The sequence below is a fragment of the Falco punctatus genome (genome assembly GCF_963210335.1).
Source record: "Falco punctatus genome assembly, contig: scaffold_236, whole genome shotgun sequence".
NCBI classification, from domain to species: Eukaryota; Metazoa; Chordata; class Aves; order Falconiformes; family Falconidae; genus Falco; species Falco punctatus.
In genome coordinates, this window is record NW_027660227.1 from 422 (window position 1) to 15214 (window position 14793).

At 53.4% G+C, this 14793-nt stretch overlaps 1 protein-coding gene across 1 annotated transcript; it reads right to left on the minus strand.

Annotated features, from left to right (window-relative positions):
- Nucleotides 1-252: 252 nt before the first annotated feature.
- Nucleotides 253-11233, minus strand: LOC308057513 (fas-binding factor 1 homolog; the record flags this gene model as incomplete). Its single annotated transcript, XM_080411594.1, has 20 exons — nucleotides 11133-11233; nucleotides 10604-10684; nucleotides 10236-10263; nucleotides 9418-9530; nucleotides 9075-9165; nucleotides 8559-8619; nucleotides 7599-8027; nucleotides 6982-7062; nucleotides 6088-6207; nucleotides 5078-5231; nucleotides 4716-4849; nucleotides 4171-4273; nucleotides 3648-4043; nucleotides 2917-2994; nucleotides 2526-2620; nucleotides 1755-1813; nucleotides 935-979; nucleotides 709-843; nucleotides 406-506; nucleotides 253-308 (listed from the first exon to the last, which is right to left on the minus strand). Coding segments are annotated over exons 7-20 (1699 nt in total), but the record flags the coding sequence as incomplete, so codon positions are not given.
- Between the last annotated feature and the right edge of the window lie 3560 nt (nucleotides 11234-14793).

Genomic DNA, 14793 nt, shown 5'->3' on the forward strand with positions numbered 1-14793 from the left:
CCAGGAAGAAGTGTTGCTTCCACAGCAATACCCAGCACTCCCCCCCCCCCCCCCCCGCAGAGCGCACACAGGGGTTTGCGAGCAGATCAGTGTTGCTGTGTGCATGGCGAAACACGCAGACCTGAGCCTTGAACCCTCCTGCTACTGCCCACTGTGCTGCCTGGTTGGGGGTGCGCTGGCAATGGGACCAGCCCCTCCTCCTTGTCACCCAGGGGACAGTGGTGATGAGAGTGGACTCCCATGTTGGCTCACCTGTGGGGCTGCTCTCTGCCCCCACCACGTCCACATCGACATGGCTCTGCGCCCACCTGCCCCAGGGGCGGATTTGGGAAGCATCCCAGCACTCCCACCCCAGGAGAGACAGAGCTGTAGGCGAGGAGGGAAGCACAGGTGAGAGGCTGGTACCTGTGGGTGCTTTCAAGGAGATTCAGTTCCTCCTGGTGCCGCTGCTGGAGATTTTCCAGCAACAGTTTGTGCTGTGTCCGCTCCAGCTCCAGCATTCGGACCTGCCAGGCACCCGGAGAGAAAGTCCTTGTGCTGCCCTGGGGACAGAACTCCCACAGCAGCACTTGGTGGCCATAGGCGTCTCTGGACAGGGAGGTTTCACCTCTCTCCCCTGTCACCCTGATGCTATTGGGACAGGATATGGCTCCTTCTCCTCCCTCTGGGTCACCCGTGGTCCCCCATTCAGCAGGCAATGGGGCTCACCTGGCTCTCCAGCTCTGCCACACGGGCCTGGGCGCTCAGCAGCGCTGCCTGGCAGCCTGATGCATCCTCATGGAGCTGGGCTGCGGGAGCCCCCTGCCTCGTCTCATGCTGCAAGCCCGGGGCTGAGAACTCTGCCTACAAGGATGGAGAGAGAAGATCGAGGCCCTTCAGGATCAGTGGCTTTGTGGTGCGGCCATCAGCCTCCAAAAGAAGGCACCTGCCTTACCTGCAGCTGCGGGGCAGCCTGGACATGTGCCCTGGGTGCAGGAACCTGCGGAGACACAGGGATGCTCTCAGGGAGGTAAAGCCCTGGGGAGAACATCTCCTCCTAGCCTGGAAACGGCGATCCATCTCCAGCCTACTGCAGTACCACCCCCACCCCCTCCCCAGCCCAATCCCCATGCTGGCGTGGGTCCCTTCTCCCCAGGTGACACTCGGCAGCCCCCACCCCAGACACAAGCATGCTGCGCTCTTCCTTCTCTGGGGGCAGAATCAAGGCTGAGACCACAAGCCCTCTGGGAGACAACATGTGTCCCACCACCAGGGCAGGGCGAGGAGCCCAGCTGGATGAGAAGGAGAGGCTTCAAAGACCAAGCAAGAGCTGCCTTCTCTGTGAAAGGCTTCAATTCTCCTTCAGTTGTCTAGAAATAATCTCAGAGCATCTTCAACACTATACTGGGGAAAATCAACTGAAGAAAAAGTCCTTTATCACCTGGAGCCTCTGTTGTCTAGTTAATATAATATGTATATATGCCTGGGGAACTGTGTAAATGCTGCTCAGGCCATGCAGGGCTATAAACACACATGATTTACAAAGCATCCATAGCACCCATGCTTTGGCCTGATAAACGCAACTTGTGGCACCTCGGGGAGCTCCAAACTCTTTGCCTCCATGGACACGGCTTCCCAGAGATGCAAAGTGGGGCACATCCTTCCTCAGGCCGAGGGAGCACGGACAGAGCGGGATGGCGGCGAGTCGGCAGCGGAGGGCTCGCGATCGCTGCCCTGATCCTGCACCGCTCGGGGCACGGACCCAGCACACCTACCTGAGTGAGCGGGGCAGGGCCTGGTGCCTCCTGCTTTCCTGGGAATGAGCCTGTAGAGGCTGAAAATTGGACAAGTCCATGATTTGAATATAGCAATGGGAACCATCCCCTCCCAGCAGGATGAGGGCCTGGGTCTCCTGGGCACAGCGATGAGGGTCGCGCTCCGCTCTGGGAGCTGGCAATGAGGGCAGAGGGTCAGACAGGCTTGTCCGTGTCTGCATCCCCACTCCACACACAACGGTGGGACTCTGCTCTGCAGAGTAAATCAAGGGACAAAGCACAGCTCCTCCTCCATCTCCATCACCTAGGGAGGAGACTGGGTCCCCTAAGCCACTTTCAGCGGCCTCTGAACCGGCGCACAGCCACAGCCCAGAGCAGAAGGGGGTCTTTCCAGCACATAGCACTGGTGGGACAAGTGTGGGGGCAGCAAAGGGAAGACAGATGGGGCAGCGTGAACTTATGCACACCCATTGCTCCGGCAAAGCGAGTCCCTCACAGCCTTCCGAAACCCCAAAGGCAGCACTGCGGAGCTCAGTGTGCCCCAGCACACCAGCAGACATGGGGATGGTGGGATCCTGCAGCTCAGCAACCTGCTCCGACAATGGCTGGTCAAAGCCTGGGCAGCATTCATGTGGCCAAGGGAAGTGCTGTGGTTCCTGCCTTTTTTGGGGGGGTTGGTTTTGGTTTTTTTTCAGGGCAGGGAGACCCTTCTCCGCATACCAAACTGTACAAATCTCTGCTGCCCGAACCGTACAACCACAGGAAACGCACCCAAGGCACCGGCATTTCTGGAGGGATGCCCCTTCGCAGGATCCGATGGTTGAACCGAGGCTTGTTTCGTGGTGCTGAGCCAGGGGACCGGCTGCCTGCGTGGGCACAGAGACACAAGTGACGCACAGCAGTGTCACAGCGCAGGGAGAGGCACGCAGACATTATCCCGCTTGGCATTTTTGCAAGTTTAAAGCTTGGCTGTCGCACTGCGATCGAACAGGCAAGGGCCCGACGATCCTTCAGCGCTGCCTTCCTTCCCGGTTACACAGGTCCCAGACCAAAGTGGTCACGGCTGGCTACCAGCCCTCCCCGCTCCCCCACCTACACATGCAGCCGCTTCCCACAGGAATTCTCCCTTGTGGAGGTGTCTGAAAGGTGAAGGAGGCCTCACCTGGAGCCATCTGCACTCGCTGCCTGGTCCTGCGGGACAGCTGCCTGCTGCGGTGCTCCTGTGGGGCTGGCTGGCTGGCTGCAAGCAAAAAACATCCCATGGGGGAGAGCCCAGGAGGCAAGGAAAGACAAGATCCTTTCCCTCAACACCAGTTCCTGCCTTGCAGGTGAAAACCTATCCCACTCAGCTGCGGCAGGATTCAACCTGTTGGCTTCAGAGGGAGCAAAGACACCTCAGAACCTCCATCTCTGGAGGAACACCAGTTCCTCCTTGCTGCATCCACCCCCTTCCCCTGGGCAACATGCCCCTGCCCACGACACACGCGGCTGCTTCTCTGCAATTCACTTCTGAGTCCCATCCCAATGGCACAAGCCTGAACCTGTCTGTGCCAACTCAGCTGGAGGAGGTGGTTTTCCTGGAACTAGGAGGAACGAAGGGGAAAGAAGGCAGGAATGAGGAGCATGCGTGGAGCTCGTGGGGGTATGCTGATCCAGGACAATCCCACAGGACCTGGGGCAGCACGTGCAATCTCAGCCATGACTAGAAGGAGAGCCCAGAGGTGCAATGGCCCTGCAGGCTGCACCAGTGGGAGAAACCTCTGCGTTATTAACCCAACCCGAGGCAAGAGAGCACTTAAAATGGATTTCTTAAATCCGAGCAGAGGATTTCTGAGACGTCCTGTTGGAGCAGCTGCATGATGGGAGCCCTGTGGCCACCAGCTGTGCTTTTACCTGACAGGAGCGTGGGGATCCAGCCCTCCTTCCGGGGACTCCAAGGGCTTGGCACTTTGCTCCTGAGCCTTCGCCTGTGCTTGGGCTTTCTTGCGAGACAAGGCAGCGCTCAGCCAGTTGTCTTCCTCCAGCGGGTCAGGTTTAGCCAGCGCTGCCTCTGCAGCCGGGAGCTGGCTGGTGGGGCCGGGCTGCTGGGCTGTGCCAGGGCTGGGGTAGCTCACTGCAGGATTGGCTTTTGCTGCAGATGTTGGCTTCGCATCCATAAAATCCTCATCTTTCAAGCCCAGCCAGTCACCTCGAGTCCGGCTGCTCCGCACAGGGCTGTGCCTGGCTGAAGGAGGAGATTTGGAGCGGGGTTCTGGTTTTGGTTCGCTGCTGTTCTCGGCTGGAAACCTGCTGCAAGGAGAAGCAGTCACATACGTGCCTGTGAGAGGACCCCGGGGACCCTGCCCGGGGACCCTGCCCGCTCTGCCGCGGGGGCAGCGTGGCTGCTGGCTGGAGCTCCACACGCAGAGCACAATACCTCACAGGCTGCCTCCTCGCCGGCTGGCCCTTGGGCATGGAGGCCACCGTCGGCTGGTACGCTCCAAAGACAAAATCCTCCTTGTCCCAGCCGTCTTCCTTCTCTGTTCAGACAAGCAGCTTTGAGTCAGCGCCTAGAGGAGCGGCTGTTTGCAAAGACACCAGCCCTCCTCCTCCTCCCCTGCAATTCCCACTGCGATTGCTGCCTCTGGGAAGACACAGCTGGAAACATCTTCCCTGGAAACCTGCAAGCAACGTGTCTCCTCCACGTGGCTGGGAAAAGTTGCTTTGCTGAGAATCAGTCCATGTCCAAAGGCAACTGAGTTACAGCTGCTGTGCAAATGCCCCCAGGCTGCCTCGAAGGCAGGGTACAACACTTTTGCATCAGTCACCTTTGCCCCAGAGCTGACTGGGAGCCCATTAGCCACCCTGCTGACCACTACAGAAAGGGTATTTCCCCTTCAAGGACATTAGAAATCAATCTCGCCCTCCCAAGCCAACGCCATCACCTCTGCAGACCTTCCCAGCATCCCTGGCCACGCTCACCTGGCTGCTTTTGGTACTTCTTATCCAGTTTGAACTCTCTGCGCTCTCCTGTGCCTGGCTGTTCCAGGATTTTGGCCACAGAATTTTGTCCCAGCAACTCATCCAGCTTGGAGCGGGCTGGCCGGAGCACCTCTCTGTTGGTGACACAGTGGCAGATAGGTTTCCCTGGGAGGCAGGGCTGTTTCTTGTCACACAGCCTTGCCAGGGTGCTCTGGCTCTTCTCTGTGAAACGAGGCTGCTCTTGCCCCTTTCTGGGACCCACAGGCAGAAGCTCCAGCACCCCCCCCCCACAGCATGCTGGCACCATCCCAACGCACAAGCCATCCCCTGCTTTACTCTCACTGCCTCTTCATTGCCCTTACTTTTCTGCCTTCTTTCCCTGCTTCTCAGCTCCTTTTGAGCCACTGCCAAGTCCCAGCGCATGCATCAGGTCGTCATCAGTATCTTCAAAAGTGAGCTCAGCCCTCCTCTGGACCGGGGCCACAGTGTGCAGGGGCGTCTGGGGTGGAGGTGGCTCTGTGGATGGGATCACACATGGTAAAGGTTTGATCAGGGCTTTTTTTTTTTTTAAACAGGAGATCAAAGCATCCCTGCCTGCTCTTATCTCTCAGGACCATTTAAAAAGTAATTTTTAAGATCAGCGAACAGATCTCACAGCAAGTAACAGAGCGGCAATGCACTACTGCCTGGTCTGCAGCCATGCATCCACTGCTGGGACACTGCTGGGTGCCACTGACACTGGGGTTTCCAGCTCTGGATAACGCCAGGAGCTTCTTTAGCTTTGAAAGTTTCCAGTCAGATAATTCCTGTCCCCTTTTGCCTAAAGTCCCTCTCTACCAACACACCTTAGACCTTGCCCTAACCCACCAGCTGCTACTTGCATCCAGAGTAGATTTATCAGGGTGAAAGGTGATTTTAGGGGACCCTCAGACCCATTAGCATCCCTGCTGCAGGAACAAGAGGGACAAGTGCCTGTAACACAGCCACAGCTGGATCCCACCCAGAGGTGCCCCAGTTGTGGTGTGGCACGGACTGGTGCTGCTCTCAGACACGCAAATCCTGACCCAGAAAATTTGTTCTCATTTGGCAATGCGTGCAGAACGGGCTGGATGAGGTCAAAGGTAAGATCAGAGCCTCCATTCCTGGAAAGGAAAGCTCAGCTCCATAATCTGCGGCGCACTGCAAGTATCAAGCACTTGGTGAGCTGTGGCACAATTAACCCCGTTACCAAGCTGCTCTATAAATTACGTTACTGGCTAATAAGAGGTAGGACTAGGTGGCTTTCAATGTAATCATTTTGGATCTCACACAGACTAATCCATGCTGCTGATTTATGTAATACAAAGAGGATGCACTGAGCAACCCCACTTACCTTTCTCTTTGCTCTGTTCTGGTTTTTCCTCAGAGCTGCTTTTAGCGCCTGTTGGAGCTGGTTTCTTGGGAGCATCCTGCTCCTCATCAGACAAAAGTCCTGCCAAAGGATCATCTAAATCTGGGAATTACCCAGCAGGTACAGGAAAAGAGAATAACAAAACAAACAAACAAACGCAACGTTATTTAGAAGAAGAGCTCTGCACTACGCCAGCCACTGTTCCCCACAACGTGCACGTGGGGACAGCAGAGTGTATCTGCCCAAAGCCATGAGCGCGGGTCCTGCAGGGACCTGGGATACCCTTGAGTCTCCCTGAACTTCAAACACTCAAAGACTTAGATTTCCGTTCAGTTTTTCCACGTTTTCATCCTCCCGGAAGAAAATAACTCAAAAATTTGGGTGCTTTAATGCCTGAACACAGCTTAGGCAAAGAAAAAGGGGAGAAAGGCCACCTAAATCACCTAAAGCCCATTAGGGTTTTTGTTTTGTTTTGTTTTTTTTTTAACAGATTTTAACAGATCCTGATCTTTGTTAAAGCACAGGCTTTGAGAACCAGATTTCAGCTGTGCCAGGAAACCACTCCCCTGTTCAGAAGCTGGACAGAATCCCCCCTGACACAGGGGCTCCCAAGTGTTACAATCATTAAAAACCAAAGCACATATAAAAATGCAAATGCCCCCAGGAATCACCCCCCAGTCCTGTCCTGGGGAGGGCCTCGAATGCAGAGGTTTTTTTCCCTTTGGTCACCTCTGAAGGATTACATTTGCACTAGCATCATAGGGGTGAAGGACTCCGTATCTTATTAACCAGTCAAGCCTCCAGCTAACCGAGGAGGCAAAGAGCACGGGCAGAGCCCCCAGTGCCCCCCCGCAGCCGCGTGAAGTGAGATCCCACCTTCAAAGTTAAATTTCTTGTTGTGTCGGGGAGCGGCAGGGGATGAGAGCGCCTTCTTTTCCATCGCAGGCACTTTCTCTCCTAGAAAGAGAGGCCACGGCTCTCAGAGACAAGGTACTGCAGAAATGCCCCGGTCCCACCCTAGCTAAGGGTCGCTTTTTGGGTGGCAGCCCCCTAAAAGCACCCGCTGTGATGGACAGACCCCCCCACAGCCCTGCCAGGTGCACATCTCTCCGGAGGGGTCTCCTTGCAAGCAGAGGAGAAAAGGGCCAGGGGAAGATCAGGGCACTTTAGGGGCTGGCAGATCTGAAATGCAGCTCCTCTGGCTCTCCTTGCCCCCAGAGCAGGGGGCTCCCCACCAGAAACACTTTGCACCGCCCCAGGGAACAGCCGAGTGGTGTTTGGTGGGAGGTGGCAGTGGCTGCTGGTGTGAGTGACGTCCAGGGATCTCCTAAGGGATAACACATGGCCAGAATAACACTCCTGCAAAAAGCAACCAGGAAAAGCATTTTAGGGAACAAATCCACTTTTTGCTCCGTATCCCAGATAAGGATAGGAAAATATCCCTGCTCGTTTACAATCAGGGTGTGAAAAGAATAGCAGAATCTCCTTTTTACCTTCCTCAGGAGCTACCAGCTTCCCTGTGTTTTTTACTCCTCCTCCCAAGAAGTCACATTTCCCAGGACCTTTCACAGTTGCCTTCCCTGGCCCAGAACTGGGTTTCGGGATTCCCAGGAGATCAGCTTCCATGTCGTCCATATCCTGGAAAGCAAGAGGACAAGGATGGGGAGCAGGGTGAGAGCTGCTTCTCCCTTCGGAGGCTGGTGCTGGAGGCCATGGCAGCGCGCTGGGGCGGAGATGGAGGGGATGGATGGAGATGGAGGGGATGGATGGAGATGGAGGGGATGGATGGAGATGGAGGGGATGGATGGAGATGGAGGGGATGGATGGAGATGGAGGGGATGGATGGAGATGGAGGGGATTTAAGGACTTGCCTTCAGGGTCTGCAGCACAGCTTGTGGGTCTGTGTCGGAGACACTGGATCCCTGCATGCCAGGGAGGGGAGACATCAGAGGGGAAGAGATTTTTGGAAACTCCTCACCCCTTACCCCATATCCCTTGATATCCGTTTTATGAGATAGAAGAATACATGCCCAACTCCTCCTGGTGTCCTCCTCTCTGGAAACCCCCTGTGCCCCAATTCCTTTGCTGAGATCCTGCTGCCTCTAGGAGAAGCATCAGGAAAACCCAAGGCCGTTGCTCTGGGTGAAGGTCCTTCCTACAACACTTTACCCAAAGTGCACGCAGGAAGGCTGGGCTGCAGCAGCACGTGCCCCCCAGCTTTGCTCCATCTCACCCAAGGCACCAGGAAGCCCTTCTTCCACCACCACCCCCGCCCTGTCCTGTCTTCCCCACCCCACTGGGATGCTGGAGAGGGGTTACCTCTTCAGCCAGACATCACAGCTCATCGCTGGCACGCCACTGCTGACCTGGCCGGGGTGATACCGCCGCAACCTTGGCCCGGCTCAGCCCCAGCCCTCGGGACTCCCAGGCTCTTTCCTGAACCTTGGACTCACCTCTGCAGAATTTATGTCCTTCGCAGGGAGTCTGTCGAAGAAATCATCTTCTAAAATGGACCTATGACACAAGCCCGGGGGTTAGCAGCACCACACGTGAGCTCAGCCAGTGTGTCCAGGGACAGCCAAGCCAGGCCAGGCAGCGGGAGGCAGAGGAGACCACACAGGGCTGCCACACCAGCCGCATCGTACAACGCAGAAAATGAGGCTAAAATAGCACTGGGATAAAGGACGGCAGTGCTGGGACTGCTCTATTTAAGCAACTGTTACAAAGCAGATTTACAGAAGATGTACAAGGCTGGGGGACACCCAACTCTTGCTGGAAAGCTTCGGGCTCTGGGCTCCCAGTTCCCAAAGGCATCGCAGAAGATAACTCGCCTTCCCAGGCAATCACTGTTGGGGCAGGGAGGGAGGTGGAAAAGCCAAGGATGGGGCAGATCAGAAGGATTTGGGGAGGACAAAGAGATCTTCAAGTGAGATCTCTCACAGGAGAGGCTGTGTCTGAAAGGCACTCACTTCTTTCTGGCCTGCAAGCCAGTGTCCTGGGCTCTCCTACTGCTGCCCACAGCCGGCTGGGAAGCTTTGGCAGATTTAACAGAGGTTTCATCTGGAAACAAGACAGGGAGAGATGAGGATGATGGACACGGGCATATTCCTGACCTAGGCACTCCAAAGGGGGATCTGCTGTCTACCCCGGGGCCACAGAGGCTTTTAATCAGAGGTGAACTTCACTTTGCCTCCCCAAAAGCTGATGTCCAGCCTATTCAATGGCCTCTGACTCCGAGAAGCCCTGCTCCCTGCTCCATCCCCTCCTCACAGCTGGAGCCCCCTTGCAGATCAATGGCTGTTGCACCAGCACCTCCTGCTCCCAGGAGGGGAGTAAGAATAGAAGGACGCTGCCCTTTCAGCTGAGAAGAAGGTTCGTTTTACCATCATAGCCCAGGAGGTCACCAAGCACATCATCGATGGAGCCTGAAATGAGACAAATTAAGCTGTTGAGGCAGGTGAGCTCACCAAGCAGGCATAGGAAAGCTCCCAGTTTCAGTATGGCTTGCTCTTTGGAAATCTGCTAGAATAAAGTTTTGGTCTTAAGCATCATCAGTGTCAGGCCTTCCTTGTCAGTCTAGAGAGAACTGCCAGGACCTGATCAGTATTTTGTGGATAAAAAATTTAGCTTCACTTAGCCAGAAATGGGGTATCTTTATCAAATGAACCAGCTGCTTTGTATTCAGTTAGTCACTGGCCACAAGCAGCACTTAACCTGTGAGCTCTCACCCCGCAGGATCTCGAGTCCCTGGGCAACCCCAAAAGCACTGCTTCAGTATCAGGGGCTGCAAGAGGCCTCCAAACAGTATCCCTCCAAACAGGGATAAGGTGATGGGAAGAACTGAAACAAATGCTTATATTCTCCCCTGAATTTGGGAAAGCCCACAAGAAAGGAATGTGGGACCTCAATAAACAAATCCGCTTGATGTGAGAGGCAGGTGAAAATTTCTGGTTCAGGAACGACATGATGATGCACTCAACCATCTGCAGCTTTCAGACAAGGATCATGAAACATTTCAGTAGCCAGGACTGCCACCTGAGAGTGTCATCCCCCCCCCCCGCCCCAGGCATTCCCAGCAGATCGAAGCACCTACGGACAGCAAAAGGAAAGCCTGCAGCATATGTACGTACCTCTTAAACTTTTCTTGGGTTTTGTAGCCTGGGGAGAAAGAAAAATTCCCTCATTAGAAAATGAAGCAAGTCTGTCCTGGACTTTCTCAAAACACACTAAAGCCAGAGGCAGGTTTCTCCAGAGCATCCCATAAACAGCAGCGAGGCCCTCCTCCTGCCCGTGCTGTTTGGGAAATGACACGTGAAATGCAGAACTACAAAGGTATTTCCAACTTCAGAGACACGGGTGAGCACAGCCCCTCCCGACTGCCAGCTGGGCAGGACCCTCCAGCCCTTGGGATCACTTCTGCCTCCAGGCAGAGCTGCCAGAGCATCAGATCCGGATTTCCCAGCCCCGCCTCAGCCCCGCACCGCAGGGCCACGCTCACCATCAGCGTCCGTTTACGGATTCTTCTTCCACGTTGCAGGGGGACCCGGCACCACTGGTCACATCCACACCAACCTCCTGCCTGAAGGGAGAGGAGGGTTCCCCGATGTGCCACCACGGCCGGAGGCACCTCTCCCACAGAGATGTCCCTCTCCGGCTCGGGGGGCTGCAGCCTGCCAGGCTGGCTCCGCGCCGCGCCCACCCCCCGAGCCCCTCTCAACAAGGCTCCATTTGAGTCTGAAAAACACCCCCCCCCCGCTCCCCAAACCGGCTTCGTGCTCCTGCAGCCCGGGGGGGACATCACACCCCCCCCCAGGGAACCAGGGAGGGTGAAGGTTCCGGCCGCCCCCGACCCCAGCACAGCCCGGGGGGTCCCGCTTAGCCCAGAGCCTGCGGAGCAGCCAGGGGCAGAGGGAGGGAAACCCCCCCACCCACCCTTGGGTCCGGGGCACCCGCGGGGACCTGGGACAAGCAAAGCGCTGCTGGAGGCGAGGGGTGCGCGGCCCGGAGGCGCGGAGCCCCCCACTTACCGCTCAACCGCCCCCCGGCTCCGCCTCTGCGCATCCCGTTGCCATGGCGCCCGCTGCCCCCTGACCCCGGCGCCCCGCGCCAGCGCCCGCCAGACCCCGAGCCCGCAGCCCCCCGAACCCGCAGCCCCCTCACCCCCAGCCCCCCGAGCCCGCAGCCCCCCAGCCCGCACCGGTAGCACGCCGGACACCCGCCCCCGGAAGGCCGCGGCTCACCCGGCACGGCACGGCCCGGCCCGGCCCCTCCCCCCCGCGGGACGATGGGATGTGTAGTCCCCGCCGGGCCCCCGGAGCTGGGGGTGCCCCCAGCGCTGCACCCCCCGCACGAGGGGCTGAGAGCGGCTGCGGTGCCCCCGGCCACCCCCAGCACGTGCCCTGGCACAAAGCGGGGCTTTAACGCCCTGGCCTGGTGTTTAATTGTTGTTAATTGGCGCCAACAAGGAGCAACGCCAGCCCTCCTTTCGAGACCCCCGGGCACCAGCGGGAGCACAAGGAGCCAGCCCCAGGCCAGGCACCGGGGGATTACAGCCCCCAGCCCCGCCATGGGGCACCCAGCGCCCAGCCCCCTGTGGAGCACAGCAGGCTGGGCGCAGGAGACCCCGGCAGCCCCCCCGTTGTTATAAATTGAGACCACAACGGATCATAATCCAATTAACATTTTATTAATTATAGCAAGTAGAATATGAGCAAAGACAGCGCTGGACGGCAGGGGAGTCTGCGCTCCACCAACTGCCGCCCTGAGCAGTTCAAACAGTCCCTTTTTATACATCTTTACCCGTGTTCATGAAGTAGTGGAGGTATGGACCCTTCACCCATATATCCTTATGTGGGGTTGTCTGTCTTGTTTCTGTCGGTTCCTGGACATCTGGCGGTTATCTTATCTTTCACAAGCAGTGTCTGGTAGCTGTTTGCATAAGCGTTTTCATATATTTTGTTGCCTAAACTTTACATTGAACTTAACATAAATCTTAATAAACAATACCCTAGTCCATAGTTTCTCACAATCCCCCCTTTTTCTTTTTATCCTATTGAGCTTAACATAAATCTTAATAAACAGTACCCTAGTCCATAGTTTCTCACAATCCCCCCTTTTTCTTTTTATCCTATTGTTTATTAGACGCTACTTTCATTCTCGGCACTGCAAGTAAACCTTTTTCCACAATCCCAACATTTATCATAACACTCACAAGGTAATACGTCACAATTACAATAGGCATAGTTGGGTAATACATATAATAATAACATACAAAACCAAAACTTAAAAATAACACTTTTTCTTAACACATTTCTTTTTTTTTTTTTTTTTAACATGCGTCACTATCATGGCTAGACTATAGGGATTTCGCATGCGCGGTCTTTCCAGATTTTTCCAACACATTCTGTGGGGCTTTAAAATCGCGCATGCGCATGTTCAAAGGTATACACGGACCATTCGCGTGATCAACAATGGCTACTGCGTGCCCAGATGAAGTCCCAAACCCATTTCCCGAGCTTACCACTCCGGTAAGTCTGTTAATGGTAACATTTATGGCACTATGGCCAAATGACAGGTCCCTGTTTTCAATGTAAGGTTTTCTTACCACCAGACCACCACGTCACCTGCCAGGGAAGAAGGGTCTAGAGTGGACATTTCGCCCTCTGAACATTCTGTAAGGTGAGTGTTCTCAAAACGTTTAACCTATATGGTTCATTAGAAAGAAGATCAAAATTTTATATATATATTTTTTTTTTTTTCCTGTTGCTGTTTAGGCAGAGGGTGCGTTTTTCTGTTGTCTCACGTCAAGAACTTATGGCGGAGGTGAAAAAGTATAAAAGGCGTTTCCATATCCTCGTCTTTGCGTTCCTGGCGCTTGTTTTTGTTGCTATTCTATTTTTTTTTTTTACTCAGCTTACATTGTTATCTGAATTGTTAAGAGTCAATTGTTTCCAAATTCTTGTTGGCTATTAAAATGTTATTTTGTGTGTACATTTTGTCATACTACTCGCATTTGTTTAACGCCATCGGGTGAAACCATAATAGCAAATTGCATGTTAGTTATAACGTGTTGAATTAATCTTATAAAACATGGAACAGCACATGGCAAAAACAATAAGGTGGCTAATCCACATAACAAATAAAATAGGATTCGTTTTACCCAGGGGCTCCCGAGAAGCCAGGAAAACAAGTCAATATTCGTCTTTCCAAGTTCCGACGGGAACATGGGCTAACTTCCCTGTCTCTGATGTGATTTGTTTAACTACCTCACCATTGTCATCACCTTTCAAACAACAATTGGAAACATTTACTTTATCACAAACACCTCTTTCTTCGGCTAGCAGGTAATCGAGAACCATCCTGTGTTGATAAGTTGCATTTCACGTCAAAAGCTTTAGCTGTTTGATTAGTAATAATTTCCAAGACAGCCTGTAGACGAATGATATGATTCAGGTTGTAGATAGGTTCTCGAGCACCGTTAATAAGTTCATTAGGATTCCAAGTTGCAGGTTTATAATACTGTATGATACATTGGGGTGTCCATTCATTTAATAAATATTGGTACCCCCTCAATTCTTGGGAGTCTGGAAAAATCAGCTTGCCACTGTTGCCCTGGCTAATTTTCAAACACATTTCACATCGCTGAGTCACCTGTTTTATTACGGTATACAAGTTCTGCCCTATCAATTTCTGATTTAGACTTTTATATAAATTATCAGCTCCCCAATGCATCCTATTATGTTCTATTACGGCTGTGGTCCATATTAAATTGGATGGTACCACTATACGACCATCCCTCAAATAAGTCCACTTATTTATTTTATCATTCATGTCCTGAATGACCTTTAAGTTTTCTTTAGAATAATTTGGCTCCTGATCTGTACTTACAGTTTGGATTTTACCATCTGGTATTAAGGATAATTCCTTCTTTCCTACCTCTTCTGCTACTTGTATGGCTTTATGGTCGGCCAGGCGGTTTCCAATTTCCAAATCAGTGCCTTAATGGGCCATCTTATGTTCTTCCTTCCTGGACGACCCTCTTATAACAGAGGGGGCCCTTCCTCACATCAAGGTCTGGCATGGCATATGTCCCCACCGCTCAACGCCTACTGGGTTGCAGCCAGCAGCAGAGCTCAAGATCCTTCTTGGTGGCAAACACAGAGGCCAACCCAGTCTTGCCCTTGATTGTGGTAGGAGGCACTTGACCAACCTTATTCCTTGTACTTTGTTGTCAATGCAGAGTTTCATCTGCGCATCCCATAACAAGTCACAGTCATGGTAAAACACAGATTTACATTAGTAGAACTACTACAGAGTGTATTTTATTTTAGTTTTTATGCAATATTCCCCACAGCCTTGCTGACCAAGGGATATTGTTTTACCTGAACTAGGCAGGCCTCCTGTTTATCATTTTTACTGTAACAGGGAAAGCATTTTTCCCTTTACTTGGAATTTACTTCCAGATATACCTGGTTAAAGATTTCTTTTACTTCAGGGAGGTCCTCTCTTCCACTTTTCTGTTGAATTAAAGATAAGCTCAACATCTTAGTTAATTGATCATTTTTAACTTTTGGTTTCATTTCCCCTTCTTTAAACGTCTAGGTGTTCTAATAAATCTCTTCCCAACAAAGATTTTGGTGAATTTGGCATTCTTACTTGTTTTCTTAGTTTGTACTTTAAAGGTTTCAG